The sequence below is a fragment of the Jaculus jaculus genome, chromosome 20, assembly GCF_020740685.1.
Source record: "Jaculus jaculus isolate mJacJac1 chromosome 20, mJacJac1.mat.Y.cur, whole genome shotgun sequence".
NCBI classification, from domain to species: Eukaryota; Metazoa; Chordata; class Mammalia; order Rodentia; family Dipodidae; genus Jaculus; species Jaculus jaculus.
Window position 1 is genome coordinate 12497702 of NC_059121.1, and position 12642 is coordinate 12510343.

At 34.7% G+C, this 12642-nt stretch overlaps 1 protein-coding gene across 4 annotated transcripts in view; it reads left to right on the forward strand.

Moving 5' to 3' along the window:
• Positions 1 to 12642, forward strand: part of Adamts6 (ADAM metallopeptidase with thrombospondin type 1 motif 6) — a 278164-nt gene that overhangs the window by 117697 nt on the left and 147825 nt on the right. For all 4 annotated transcript variants that reach the window (XM_045138994.1, XM_045138995.1, XM_045138996.1 and 1 more), the window contains 2 exons: positions 3033 to 3076; positions 8994 to 9099. In XM_045138994.1, the coding sequence (XP_044994929.1) occupies positions 3033 to 3076; positions 8994 to 9099 (150 nt within the window). The remainder of the gene's footprint in view (positions 1 to 3032; positions 3077 to 8993; positions 9100 to 12642) is intronic.

Sequence of the window (12642 nt, forward strand, 5' to 3'; positions counted from 1 at the left end):
TGTTAGGCAGATGCACAAGGGGGCTCACATGTCTGGAGTTCATTTGCAGTAGCTGGAGGCCCTGGCAAGCCCATTATCTCTCTCTTTCTGCCTCTTTCTCTCTCTGTCACTCTTGAACAAATAAATAAACAACAAAAAACTTAAAAAATCCCTTAGAGGTTTCATAATTATAACATAGTGCTATATTTTATAGACCTCAAAACGGAGTAGTTATGTGATTTAGTCAGCATCTTCTGATAGTCATACCTAGGCAAAATTAAGAAATTAAGATTCAAAAGCCTAAATTTAGGGCTCCTGATACATTATATTAGTTAAGATTTAGTACTGACGATTTGTGTAAAGGGTCCCAAAAACTTGGGAGTGGGCAGTGAGAACTCTTCCCTCTCAGCCTCTCATTTCTTCAGTTCATTTTGAGGTAAAATCACTCCTAATATGGATGCAGACATACCCACACCAGGTTCATAAGTTGATGAACTGATGTATACCTTGAAAAGTTTGATATAATTCACTAAAGCATATAAACAACATACATATAACACATTAAATATGGTCTCTGTGACTACTCAAACTTACAGTGAATATTTTTAGATAAGAAATTTAAAATGTAAAAAGTTATACATCATTACATTTTTTGTCTTAATTGATCCCCTAAAATGACTTGTTACTTTGTTTATTTATTGTGGAAATGATCACCATATAATATAATTGTTTACATCAGTCAGCGCGTTGCCATAATACTCATTGTGGTCAGACTTGTCAATCAGTAAGAAGTCTGATTTCTTTATTTTTTGGATTACATGAACATGTTAATATGTGACATGAAAACCATTTCACTTCTGAAGTACAAATGAAAGGTAGGTAGATATATAGGTTAATTTATAAATAGGAAGACTGGCAAAAGACAGAACTTTGCCAGGATGAAATAAACATTCATCCCCCCCCCCTTTTTCTTGCTTTGCTCCTAAGGTATTTCCCAAGGTCAATAATTTCTTGAATTACTCCTTTGTTTTATGTTCTGGAGACTTCCACACCTGGAGTCAACGCACTATAACAAAATTTGATGAGCAAGAGAGGGACACGCTGTTCGTTTAGTGTAGAACAGAGTAAGGGTGAAAGGGAGGCAGAGCTAGTGGGCTGCAGGTGCATTCTTAGCAAGTTTTAGAAAAGAGGAAAGACATGTGTGGGACTTGAGTATTTAGTAATAAATTTCACTCAAACGTGTATATCTGCATTACCCACGGAATGCCTTTGTTTACAGTTCTTTGAAGATTATTGGAATGAGTTGTGTCTATGTAAGGTAATAGGCTGACACACGATCGCACCAGGATATTTAAGTCTTTTGGTGGTTTTATGATTGTACCAGTACCCACTATGTCTTACATTCAAAAGTATTCCAAACACCTCAATCTCATGGTTTATCATTTTCATGAGAATAAGTGGGGGTTGAGGGTGAATATGTGGATGGGCACAAGAAAGAAGTGCATTCAAGATGAAAAGAAAATCCCTTTCCCCAAATGTAAAATGAACAGACTGAAGAATAGGCAGAGGGAATCTGCAGGGATATTAATATGGTCAAACACTGCTGCATGGCTGATTGTTTTTGTTTCTTTAACTTATATTTTTGTCTGTTACCTGGTATGAGTAAGAATGCAATTAATTGCTAACTCCTGCTTTAATAATATTGACTAAGCATTATTTCTATCGAATGAAAGAGAACTTTTACAACTTGGATATCCTTGTAGTTGGTGAAAGTTATTTTCTACCAGCAAACCTTTCTGCTTTTGGTATAAAACATAGTAAAAAAAATAAAAAAGAACCATTCTTGACTTTTTAATTTTTTAAATTTTTATTTATTTATTTGAGAGCAACAGAGAGAGAAAGAGGGAGAGAGATTGAGAGAGAGAAAGAGAGAATGGGTGCATTAGAGCCTCCAGTCACTGCAAAGGAACTCCAGATGCACACGCCCCCTTGTGCATCTGTCTTACATGGGTACTGGGGAATGGTGCCTTGAACCAGGGTCCTTAGGCTTCACAGACAAGCGCTTAACTGCTATGCCATCTCTCCAGCCCTCATTCTTGATTTTTTTTATTCTTACTTTAGAAATTCTAAAATTTGAATGTAACGACTTGATTATAAAGATGTTATGAAAATGCTTAAAATAATACTGAGAGCATTTCAAACGCAATATTATTCAAATATACATTATTTTATATACTTTGTACTTGCAATAAGAGCATCTACTGAGAAATTCACTCGTGTCTGTAAAAATTGCTTAATTTTTTTTATTTTTGCCATGCTGAACATCTAGCATACAACTAGGAAAAGTATGTAATAGTTTAATTCCCATTTCTATATTACTTCATCTTTAATAGCCCTTATTACTCAGCATCATTAAATATAGTCTGTGGCTATAATAAGCAAATATGCCAGCATACAAAGATATTGAGAATTAAAACAAAACAAAATACCCATTAGGCAGAATCAGCAGCGATATGCTTATATGATATGCTTATACACTATTTTAGCTTCAGAGCAATGTGTTAGCAGTTATGAGAAATCCAATATTTAAAAGTCCAGGTTCGGGCTGGAGAGATGGCTTAGCGGTTAAGCGCTTGCCTATGAAGCCTAAGGACCCCAGTTTGAGGCTCGATTCCCCAGGACCCATGTTAGCCAGATGCACAAAGGGGGTGCACACATCTGGAGTTCTTTTGCAGTGGCTGGAGGCCCTGGCGCACCCATTCTCTCTCTCTCTATCTGCCTCTTTCTCGCTCTGTCTGTCGCTCTCAAATAAATTAATGAAAATGAACAAAACTTTAAAATAAAATAAAAGTCCAGGTTCACCTTCCTTTCTTACCCTGTCGTCTTGCAGCAGGGCAGGAGGTTCAGCACAGCCACCTTGTCCCCAGAGCCACTCCATGCTCACCCTCCCATCGGCTACATGTGATGAAAATGCAAACATTACTCGTAGACTAAAAGACACGCAAATTTGATTGGAGTACAAATTTTATCTCTCTTTTTTTTCTCCTCCCTAGATATGATATCTGCACTTACAAAAATAAGCCCTGTGGAACATTGGGTAAGTTTTTTTTTTTTTAAATAAAGGGAAGATAGTTCAGATTCCCTTTTGACCAATGCTTTAATATTGTTACTAACTTGATCATTTATCTTTCTGAAATTACTCATAACTATTGTTAAACATGGTCTTTGCAGACATGTCATTTATGAGAAAGAAGTATTTATTCACATAATAATGATTACAGAAATTTTATTAGTTTTTGTTTTTGTTACCTGTGAAGGGGAGTGATGAGTAAAACCAACTTAGAAGATAAATTAAAAGATCAAGTTATAATTAAAAATCAAAGTTAGTATTTATTACCACATAATTCTACCTTTTATTTTCTGAAAAATACCAAAATTTTTTATATCAAATGAAAGCAATCAGTGCCTTGACATCGGAGGCTCATGAAGAAAAGCAGGAAAAAAATTTGTGACTCTTAAAAGGAGAAACATTCAGAATAAGGTTTCTTGGGCTGGGAAGATGGCTTAGTGGACATAGTATTTGCTGCACAAATAGCAACACCTGAGTCCCATAAAAGCCGAATGCAGTGGCAGGCATCTGCAATTCCGTGTAGACAAACAGTGGTGAGCAACAATGAGAATGAAAGGCCCTGCCTAAACAAAGTGGGAAGTCAGGACCAACACTAGAAATTATCCTCTGACATCCATATGTGAGCCCCTGTGCCCACTGCCACACATATGAACATGCACACACACCACCAAAAAGTAAACAAATTTTTTAAAAAGGATAAAAGGCAACTGGTAGCTTATACTGTTTAAAAAACAACAAACGAAAAGAATACTCCTTTTGGTACAATATTTTGGAAAAAATGCATTTTCACATGAACTGAGATATTGAAAATTCTTAATACCAAAAGAGTCATTTTGTAAAACAGTAAAGTTGAATGTACCTGCACACGAACATGTATATAAGCACGTGCATTAACAAATAAATAAATAAAACCTAGCATGGCAGAGGTGGAGAGAGAATATAGGTTATCTTGTGTTTCATGAATATCATTTGCTTTTTAAAAAATTTGCCACCGATACTTTTCACCCATGAATATATTGTAATTCAATATTAATCTCTTCGTAGCACTTTCTTTTTTATTAATTAATTAATTAATTTTTAAAAAAATTTTATTAACATTTTCCATGATTATAAAATATATCCCATGGTAATTCCCTCCCTCCCTACCCCCACACTTTCCCATTTGAAATTCCATTTTCCATCATATTACCTCCCCATTATAATCATTGCAATTACATATATACAATATCCCCTTCTTTTATCCCTCCTAACCTGCACTCATTCTACCAAAAACCTTCTTTCCAATTAGTAGTCACTCTCCCACTTTAATACCTCTCTCTCTCTTCTATCTCACTTCTATCATCCTTGTCAAAATGTTGATGGGTCCAATATTGTACAGGTTTTGTGGAGGTAACAACAGCAAACAGCAGCTGTGAGATCAGTGATGGGATGGTAGAGTGAAGTCTGTAGGATACTGTCCAAAAGCACTCCTCATTTTCTGGCTCTTACATTCTTGCCACCCCTCTTCCACAATATTCCACAAGCCTTTGAAGAAGTGATAGAGATCTCAATTAGTCCTGAGCATTCAACAGTGTCTTACTCTCAACACTTGGATGAATTTTGAGTCTCTCCAGTATCTACTGCAATCTACAAAAAGATGCTTCATTGGTCAGCAGGGAGAGGAGCACTTGTTTTGTTTGTTTGAATTTTTAAGGTAGGGTATCACTCTGGTCCAGGCTGACCTGGAATGCACTATAGAGTCTCAGGGTGGCCTCAACCTCATGGCAATACTCCTACCTCTGTTACCACATGTACCACCACACCTGGCGAGAGGAGCACTTTTAAGAAGCACTTTTTTGTATGTACTCTAAGATTTTAAAAATTATATTTTGTTGCAAATAATTATTTCACATTGATTCAAAGTTGAATGCAAATATAAAAAGGAGAATGTGGTAGGTTTCCAGTAGATCAAATAACTAAGCAACTACTGTTATTCTAAGGAGAAATCTGTATTTCTATGATAATTCTTCTGTGTGTATATATATATGTAGTGATGTACATATTGTGGTGTATACATGTGTTTGTGGTAATGGACAGGTGTACATGTGCAGACCAAAGACTGACATTGGGTATATTTTGCCATCACTCTCCGCCTTGATTTTTGAGGCAATGTCTCTCACTGAACCTGGAGCTTACAAATTTGGCAAGAATTCCATTGAGTCTCTTGTCTCTGCCTCCCCACCACTGGGATTCCTGTCAGGTATCACCACACCTGGCTATTATAGAAGTGCTAGGGATCTGAACTTGCTTTGCAGCAAGCCCTTTACTAACTGAGCAATCTCCCCAGCTCTAGATAATGTCTTAGTGCTGTGGAGACTTTTTACATATTCAGTAGTTAATCAGGTGAAGATGAATTCTCTACTTTCCCTAAGACATCTATTGTTTCTTATCTGTGAAGGAATAATTAGGACATCAATTCTTATGTGCAACCCAAGCATTTTGGGAAGATCCAGTTGAAGTCAGTGTAGGAGAAAGAGTATCATCCAACTTACTGTGTCCCTCAGTGAAGCATCTCTTCTAACACTGGAACTTCTCTGGATGATTTTCCCAGCTTCTACTTCTTTTTCTTCAAGATCTAGGGCTAGAGAAGAATTTTCAATTAGGCCTTGCCTACTATTAACCATAGCAAAGTTTGCTAGTCAAAATATCAAATGCAGGAAGATTTCTCTTTGTTAAGAGAGCTCATGTCAAAAGTACTTTATGTGTTTTAGATTAATAAGACCAATAGAGGAGACGCTGACCCAAAGACTATTGTGAGAGGTTCAGGGTGTTATCATTACAGTTTATATAAGCTCCCCACAAATTTTCTTATTTACAAAATAAGAGTAATATCTGAATTTTTGCTACAAGAATATTGTTAAAATAATTTAAGAAAGAATCTTTTAAATTCTTAGTAAAGAAGAACTATAAAAATGAACAGATATTATTTAATGAAAGAAATTGTCTAGTCTTTTACTTAATTCCTGTATTTGCTATTCAAAATCTGTAGGAATTCACTAAGTGCTTAATCCATAATAGATATAACAAGCACTAAGCCTTAAAGCAAGTAAACATGTAAGTTACAGCTTATATTCCTCTAGTACATATTTTGAGGAAACACACACACACATATATTCACATATTTATATATGTACATATATACATTCATATATTCTATATACACAGTCAGTACAACATATATGTATTTTTTTTCATTCTGCTCTTTGATGGTAGATTATTTACACTGAGATATACTTTCTCTTCTGAAACTAGTTATAACACTACCTAGTACTTTTGTTGTCATTAAAGGCAAAGATTTAAAGTATTTTACTATCCAACTTCTTTATTTTTCCAAAGTAATGTATTGTAACTTTGATAGTTTATTTCTACAATTACTGTGTTTATTGTTGAATACATGTTAATGTATTTTCAAGCTCAAAATTTCCAATTATAAGTCATTATATGGTATTCTTTGCACTGTTCTTATAGTGAAAACTGAATGAAATGCATAGATGTGTTGTCCTTTATTTCTTGAAAATATGTTATCAATACAGAACCAATCAGGTTATTACTTTTTAACATTAATTTCAATTGAATTCACAGTACCTTTTTGGATAATTTTTATATTGATTTTTAAAAACATTTTCTCTTGCTTATTAACTCATAGCCAGTTGTAATAAGGGTAAATAGGATTAAGAGTGAAAACTATGGCCATGAAATGAAGAAATCTAAATGACCTGAAGAATAATGAAACCTCTATTCACTATCGTGCCTAAGAACTCTGATGGCTTCAGTTGTCATGGAGCATGGGGGAGTTTATGAAAATATACTAGTGTTTATAATATTCTCATATGAGCTAAGATTTACCTTTATTTTGCAATAAGCAATAGCTATTTTCTAAACATACTTCTTGTTCTTTTAGCAGAACTAACAATTTTATATCAGATATCAAGTAAGCATGCATAGTTGGGGTGTCACTGAGACTTGACAACTTAGTGACATAACACATCTCAGCCCACCACAGCACTACCACAATGAACCAGAACACTAGTCCATGGAAATATAAGACATGTTAATTTAGCTGTAACTATTGCTAGTAATTCTATTTTGAAAATAGCACCTTGGGAAAAGATACAAATGGGCTCAAAACAGAAATAGCATTTGCAGTTGTATTGTTTGTTTCCTTGCGTTGGCCTACACTGAATCTGAAAGCCTGAATCAAATAGTGTGTGATAATTTGAGACACTCTCTTTCTTGCTCTCTCAGTCTGTTTTCAGTGGAAATTAGTAATATTTATTAAATATTTTTATTAGCTAAAAATCTTAATTCATTTTGCCCCAACCATTCCCCCCCTCCTTTTTTTTTTGTTTTTGATTTTTCAAGTTAGGATCTCACTCTAGCCCAGGCTGACCTAGAACTCACTCTGTAGTCCAGGGTTGGCCCTGAACTCACAGTGATCCTCCTATCTCTGACTCTGCTGGGATTAAAGGCATGTGCCACCCACGCCAGCTCACTCCCTTTTATTACATCTTTTTTTTTTCAGGTCCCATTTCTTCAAATGAAACGGAGGGCGGCACAGAGTCATTTGTATTTATAACAACTGACACAAAGATTACTCCTTCCTGTTCCTCATGAAACACCAAAAGCAAATGAGCAGCACATCTAGCATAACATAAACTCCTTCACAGTGTACACGTATTTCCATACTTACATAAGGAAGTACAGAGATACACAACTTTTGGAGCTGTCTTCTCAGTAAGAAGTGTGGATTGAGTAGTGTTGGTCATTCACAATTAGTGCAACCAGGGCATTGTCCCTAGTATAGAACATTGCTTACTGCACTCTATCAGTATTCATTCAATTGAACTAAACTAACTTTTGGAGTAAGGTAATTCTTAATAGTTGAGTGACAGAACTGTGGAATCACTGATGTAAAATATTTTTCCTTTAGCTTCTTTTAAATAGTTTTTCTTCTCTATATGTATAATTTGGCATCTGCTTCCTTATGACAGATTACTTTTTTTATTTTACACAAATAATTCTTTCCTAAGTATTGATTTAAAGTTCTATACTCATTCACAGAGTGTGGTGTTCATTTAGACATAAATATTATTAGGTTTTACCTACTAACATTCCCGAGGGGGTACCTTGAGTAACATAACACTTCACAAGAAATCAGCAACTTAACACTATAGTTTTTGCTTTATTAGTAAAACTCTAAAGTATTGATGAGAGATGGGAGAGAAGAAAACTCTATTAATGTATGAATGAGTTTCCTCCCATTAAAAAAATAGAAGAAATATTAAGTCACTATCACATCTAGTTTAAGAAGATTAAAAATGTACAAGAATCTCCCATCTTTCACAGTTCTCTTTTGAATTATTCATTTTGTTTTTATAAAAATGTCATTTTATAAAACCATTTGGGATTCCCCTTTTTTGTTAACTAAAAGTTGCTTGTATATTTTTATGAACCCACTAAACTTAAACAGATCTCTTTAGAAAAATAATGTGGATATATTTTGCTTTCTGCAGTCTGAAGAATGTTAAAATAGAAATGCTTTCTTGAATTCCCTCTTCTGGCTCAAGTTACTAGGTGGTCCCAAGTTACCAGAAGTAAAATTTATAAATCTAACCCCTAGTCTAGACATTTTCCAGCACTGACTGCAGTTCAAAAAATATTAATGTCTAGCCGGCAAAGTGAAATTCCCCCCAGTGATTTTGCAAATGACTAGAAAGTTAACCTTTTGCCAACTGCTCCTTCTGTGCATGGAGGTTATTAAAAAGAATCCAGGCATTTATAAGTACAGGCTTTTAAAGACTGAACACCTTGGCTTGACCCTTTGTGTCTCTTTCTGTTTATTCAGGCTTAGCCTCTGTGGCTGGAATGTGTGAGCCTGAGAGGAGCTGCAGCATTAATGAAGACATTGGCCTGGGTTCAGCTTTTACCATTGCACATGAGATTGGTCACAAGTGAGTGAATTTAAGAAAATCAAAATAAATTTTAGAACACTACTCTGAGCCACTTCTAACTACTGTGTGGAAAGCCTGTGCTCGGCTATGTTTTACAGACTGATTTCAATAGAGAATGTTATCACTGGAGGTATTGCGATAAATCATCCTAAGAACTAGGGACTCATTAAATAGCCATTTTTGATTTAGGGGCTTCAGTGGTGAAGATCCATGCATAAATATCATCATGTACAATTCAGGAAAAGAACTGGTTGCATCACTATTAGGACTAATTCCAGAAGACTGAAATCATGCCCAATTTTCCCATCTTTCACTGTTATCTGTTTAGCTTTAGATGCCAGAAGTCTAATTGTTTAGACAATCTTTATTTGTCTCAAGGGACAATACCTATATTTAGTTTATTCTTATTTTATTTTTGGAGACAAGGCCCAACTATGTAGTCCAGGCTGACATTGAACTCAGGCAGTCCTCTAACCTCAGCCTCCAAATGCTGGATTAACAAGTGTAAGCCACTGTGCTTGTTGACATGAATACCATAAAATACACTTTTGGTTTTTACTCTTCATGTAGCTGTGAGCATACCTTGTCCATGTATAAAGGTTATGTAGCCATTGCTACATAACTAGCATTTTCAGGTCTATACACCATATCATTGAAAATACTATTGAAAGTACAGTGATAGGTCATCTTCATTTCTTCCTAGAAACACCAGAAGTATTTAATATTTATTTCAAATAAATTTGTGCCAATGGAAAACCCCATCTTCCCCATCCCCAAGTGGCAATAGAATCATTTTTTTTTTTAAATTTCAAACCACAGAAAAATGCACTGTAAAAGTCCATTCGTGTAGGAGGAAAGTTTGAATATTTTCAACATTATAGACATTTGTGTTCTTAATGAGCACAACCTTCATTAGCTGGTATTTATTCATATTCTTTCTAATGCTCTTATACAGGTAAAATCTATTCCAAAGAGCCCCCAGTTTTCTAACAAGTTTAGTTTTTGAATAGGAAGGCTTTTTTCCTTTAAAACAGAAAATACTAGTATTTAGTGAATGGTTAGTTTTATCTGCTATCAAGAAAATAAAAAGAAAAAACTTTAAAGGATTGTCAAGTACTTTTTATTAAAACAACAGTTTGTGAGAACTCCTGACATTTATATGATTTAAATTTTGCAATTTACTTTCTCTTGATGGTGAAAAGGATGGAAAATGACTATGCTCCACAGGTAACTCTTGAGAAAAACCTATTGTTTAGCTCCATAATAAAGTTGGCTCAGTTGGTTATCTGACTTTAAGGCTTTTTAAAAAACTCCAATTGGAGTTAAGCTAGGTATTAATTCAAGTAACCAGAAAGTTTCAACCTGGCTTGATTCAGACATAGAGAAAGTCGCTATTCCACTTTTAATGAGGCCTTAAAAGTGTTGGCATTATAGTTTCCATTGCAATGAACACCAGGGAACAAAAGGAAAGACCCTCAACTCATTCAAATATCTGGCTCATTAATGACTGTCATAATCTTACGCAACCATACCAAATTTAATAGCTTCTGCTACATTCAATTATATCTAAGTGTTCAGACAGATCCCACACAGTGGGAGAATAATGTGCCCATGCCAGTACCATTATCTCACATGGTCCCAAGGTAGTCAATGTTGGCTCATACATTTTAAGTTCTCATTCTTTCTTTATGTATTTGTATAGCTGAGTTGAGGGTTTATCTCTCTATATAACATTTATTAAGATTTTTAACTGGGTCATCCCTGCAGCATCCTAGATTTTGCTTGTATGTTTGCCCCATGTATAAATTCTTTGAATTCTCCCTAAGATAGTTGATGCTTAATGGGAAATAGTGGTGAGGAAGTAGATTACCTCTCATTTTGTACCTTAAAATAACCTTCTCTCACAGTAAGTCATGTTTGAAAGTGTGAGTGTTAGATGGAGAGGCAGAAGAATATTTCATTCTAGTATGTTATTTTTCAAGGTAAGGAAAGAAGCCTGCTCACCCATAGCTAGCTGACCACTGCTCTGCTTTCTCCTTCCCTCCTTCTAGGAAGTAAGGCAGGATGTCTGTAAACTGTCCTCTTTGCCACATGTCACAACGGGTTTCTTCAAGATCTTTTCTTGTTCGTAAGATCTTAGTGGTCACCCTTCAGTAACTCAGAGGTCAACTCATGCATTAAAATGCAGAATTGGGGCAGGGAAGGTAGCTCACTGCTGGTCCAGCCTGTACAAGGCCCTGTGCACATGGTTTGATGCCTATCATTGCAGCAAAGCAAAACCTACAAATGGAAACCTTGGTGACAGATCTTCCTAAAGCATGACAGCAGCCATGGGAAGCAAATATATTTTCCAAACGAAGCAGACTGAGGTTTTAGAGTTTATCATTTGATGGAATGGATGCTAAGTGATGGGATGATGAATGTGGACAGTATTTGACCATGAACAAATAACAGTCCCTACTGAATCACAAGAATGAGTGTTCTTTCACTTTGCAGTTTTGTTTAGAATATCATTTACACCTCACAGGTTCTTTAGTAGGTAGATATTATCCATTTTAAATAGGTAGGGGCTCTTGTTTTTCCCATTTGGCTGGGCCTTAGGGACCAATTTTATTTCTTTCTATCACTTTGTGGAAAATTAGAAATTATTCTCTTTATTAAATAGATTGATTTGTGCTTATGCTACATTTAAATTATATGACAAGCTTTAATTTAATGTAAGTTATGAGCCAAAGGCACTTAATGAAACCTTAAAAGAAGGAATGTTGTTTAAAAGATTGTGGAATTGATTGTGTGGTTGCAACCAGCTTTAGAAGCTGAAAAGCAAATTATACCAAAGAGGAGTAGCAAGAAATCAGTCATGTAGTATATTAAAGAAAACTACTACTTCATGTATCCAATGATATAAAAATAGCATTAAAAGAAGTATTAAATATTCATTTTTAGGTATACTTATTAAAATATGGTAGAACTTAATTGATGTTTAAGATTTACTTTTAAAAGAAAGGAAAAAGGTAAAGCAAGAATAGCAGCATCTTGAATTTTATAATCTTTATAAATATATTGGCAATTCATTATACTATTCTCTTTATTGGTTCATATGTTTGATTTTTTTTCCAAACAAAGAGAATAAGCCCCAAGATCATAATTTTGGGGTATAACTTAACTCAAATTATTGTGAAGGAATGAACTTTTATTTCAAGAGGATATTTTAAAGTACTAAAAGGTTTGAAAGACGTAGGAAAATGTTGGTCTGATTTTCTGAAATGATTATAAGAATTTTGTATAAAAATAGGACTATACTTTCTATAAGAGATTGGTTAGGAGAAGAATAATCGTAAAAGGATATATCTGATAATAGGGAAATTGTAAAGCAGGTTTCCCTATTATGGGAATCTTACCACTAATATCTTTTATTTTATTATTATCATTTTATTTAGGGAAATTGTAAAGCAGGTTTCCTTGTGTTAGGAATCTTACCACTAATATCTTTTATTTTATTATTATTATTATTTTATTTAGGGAAATTGTAAAGCAGGTTTC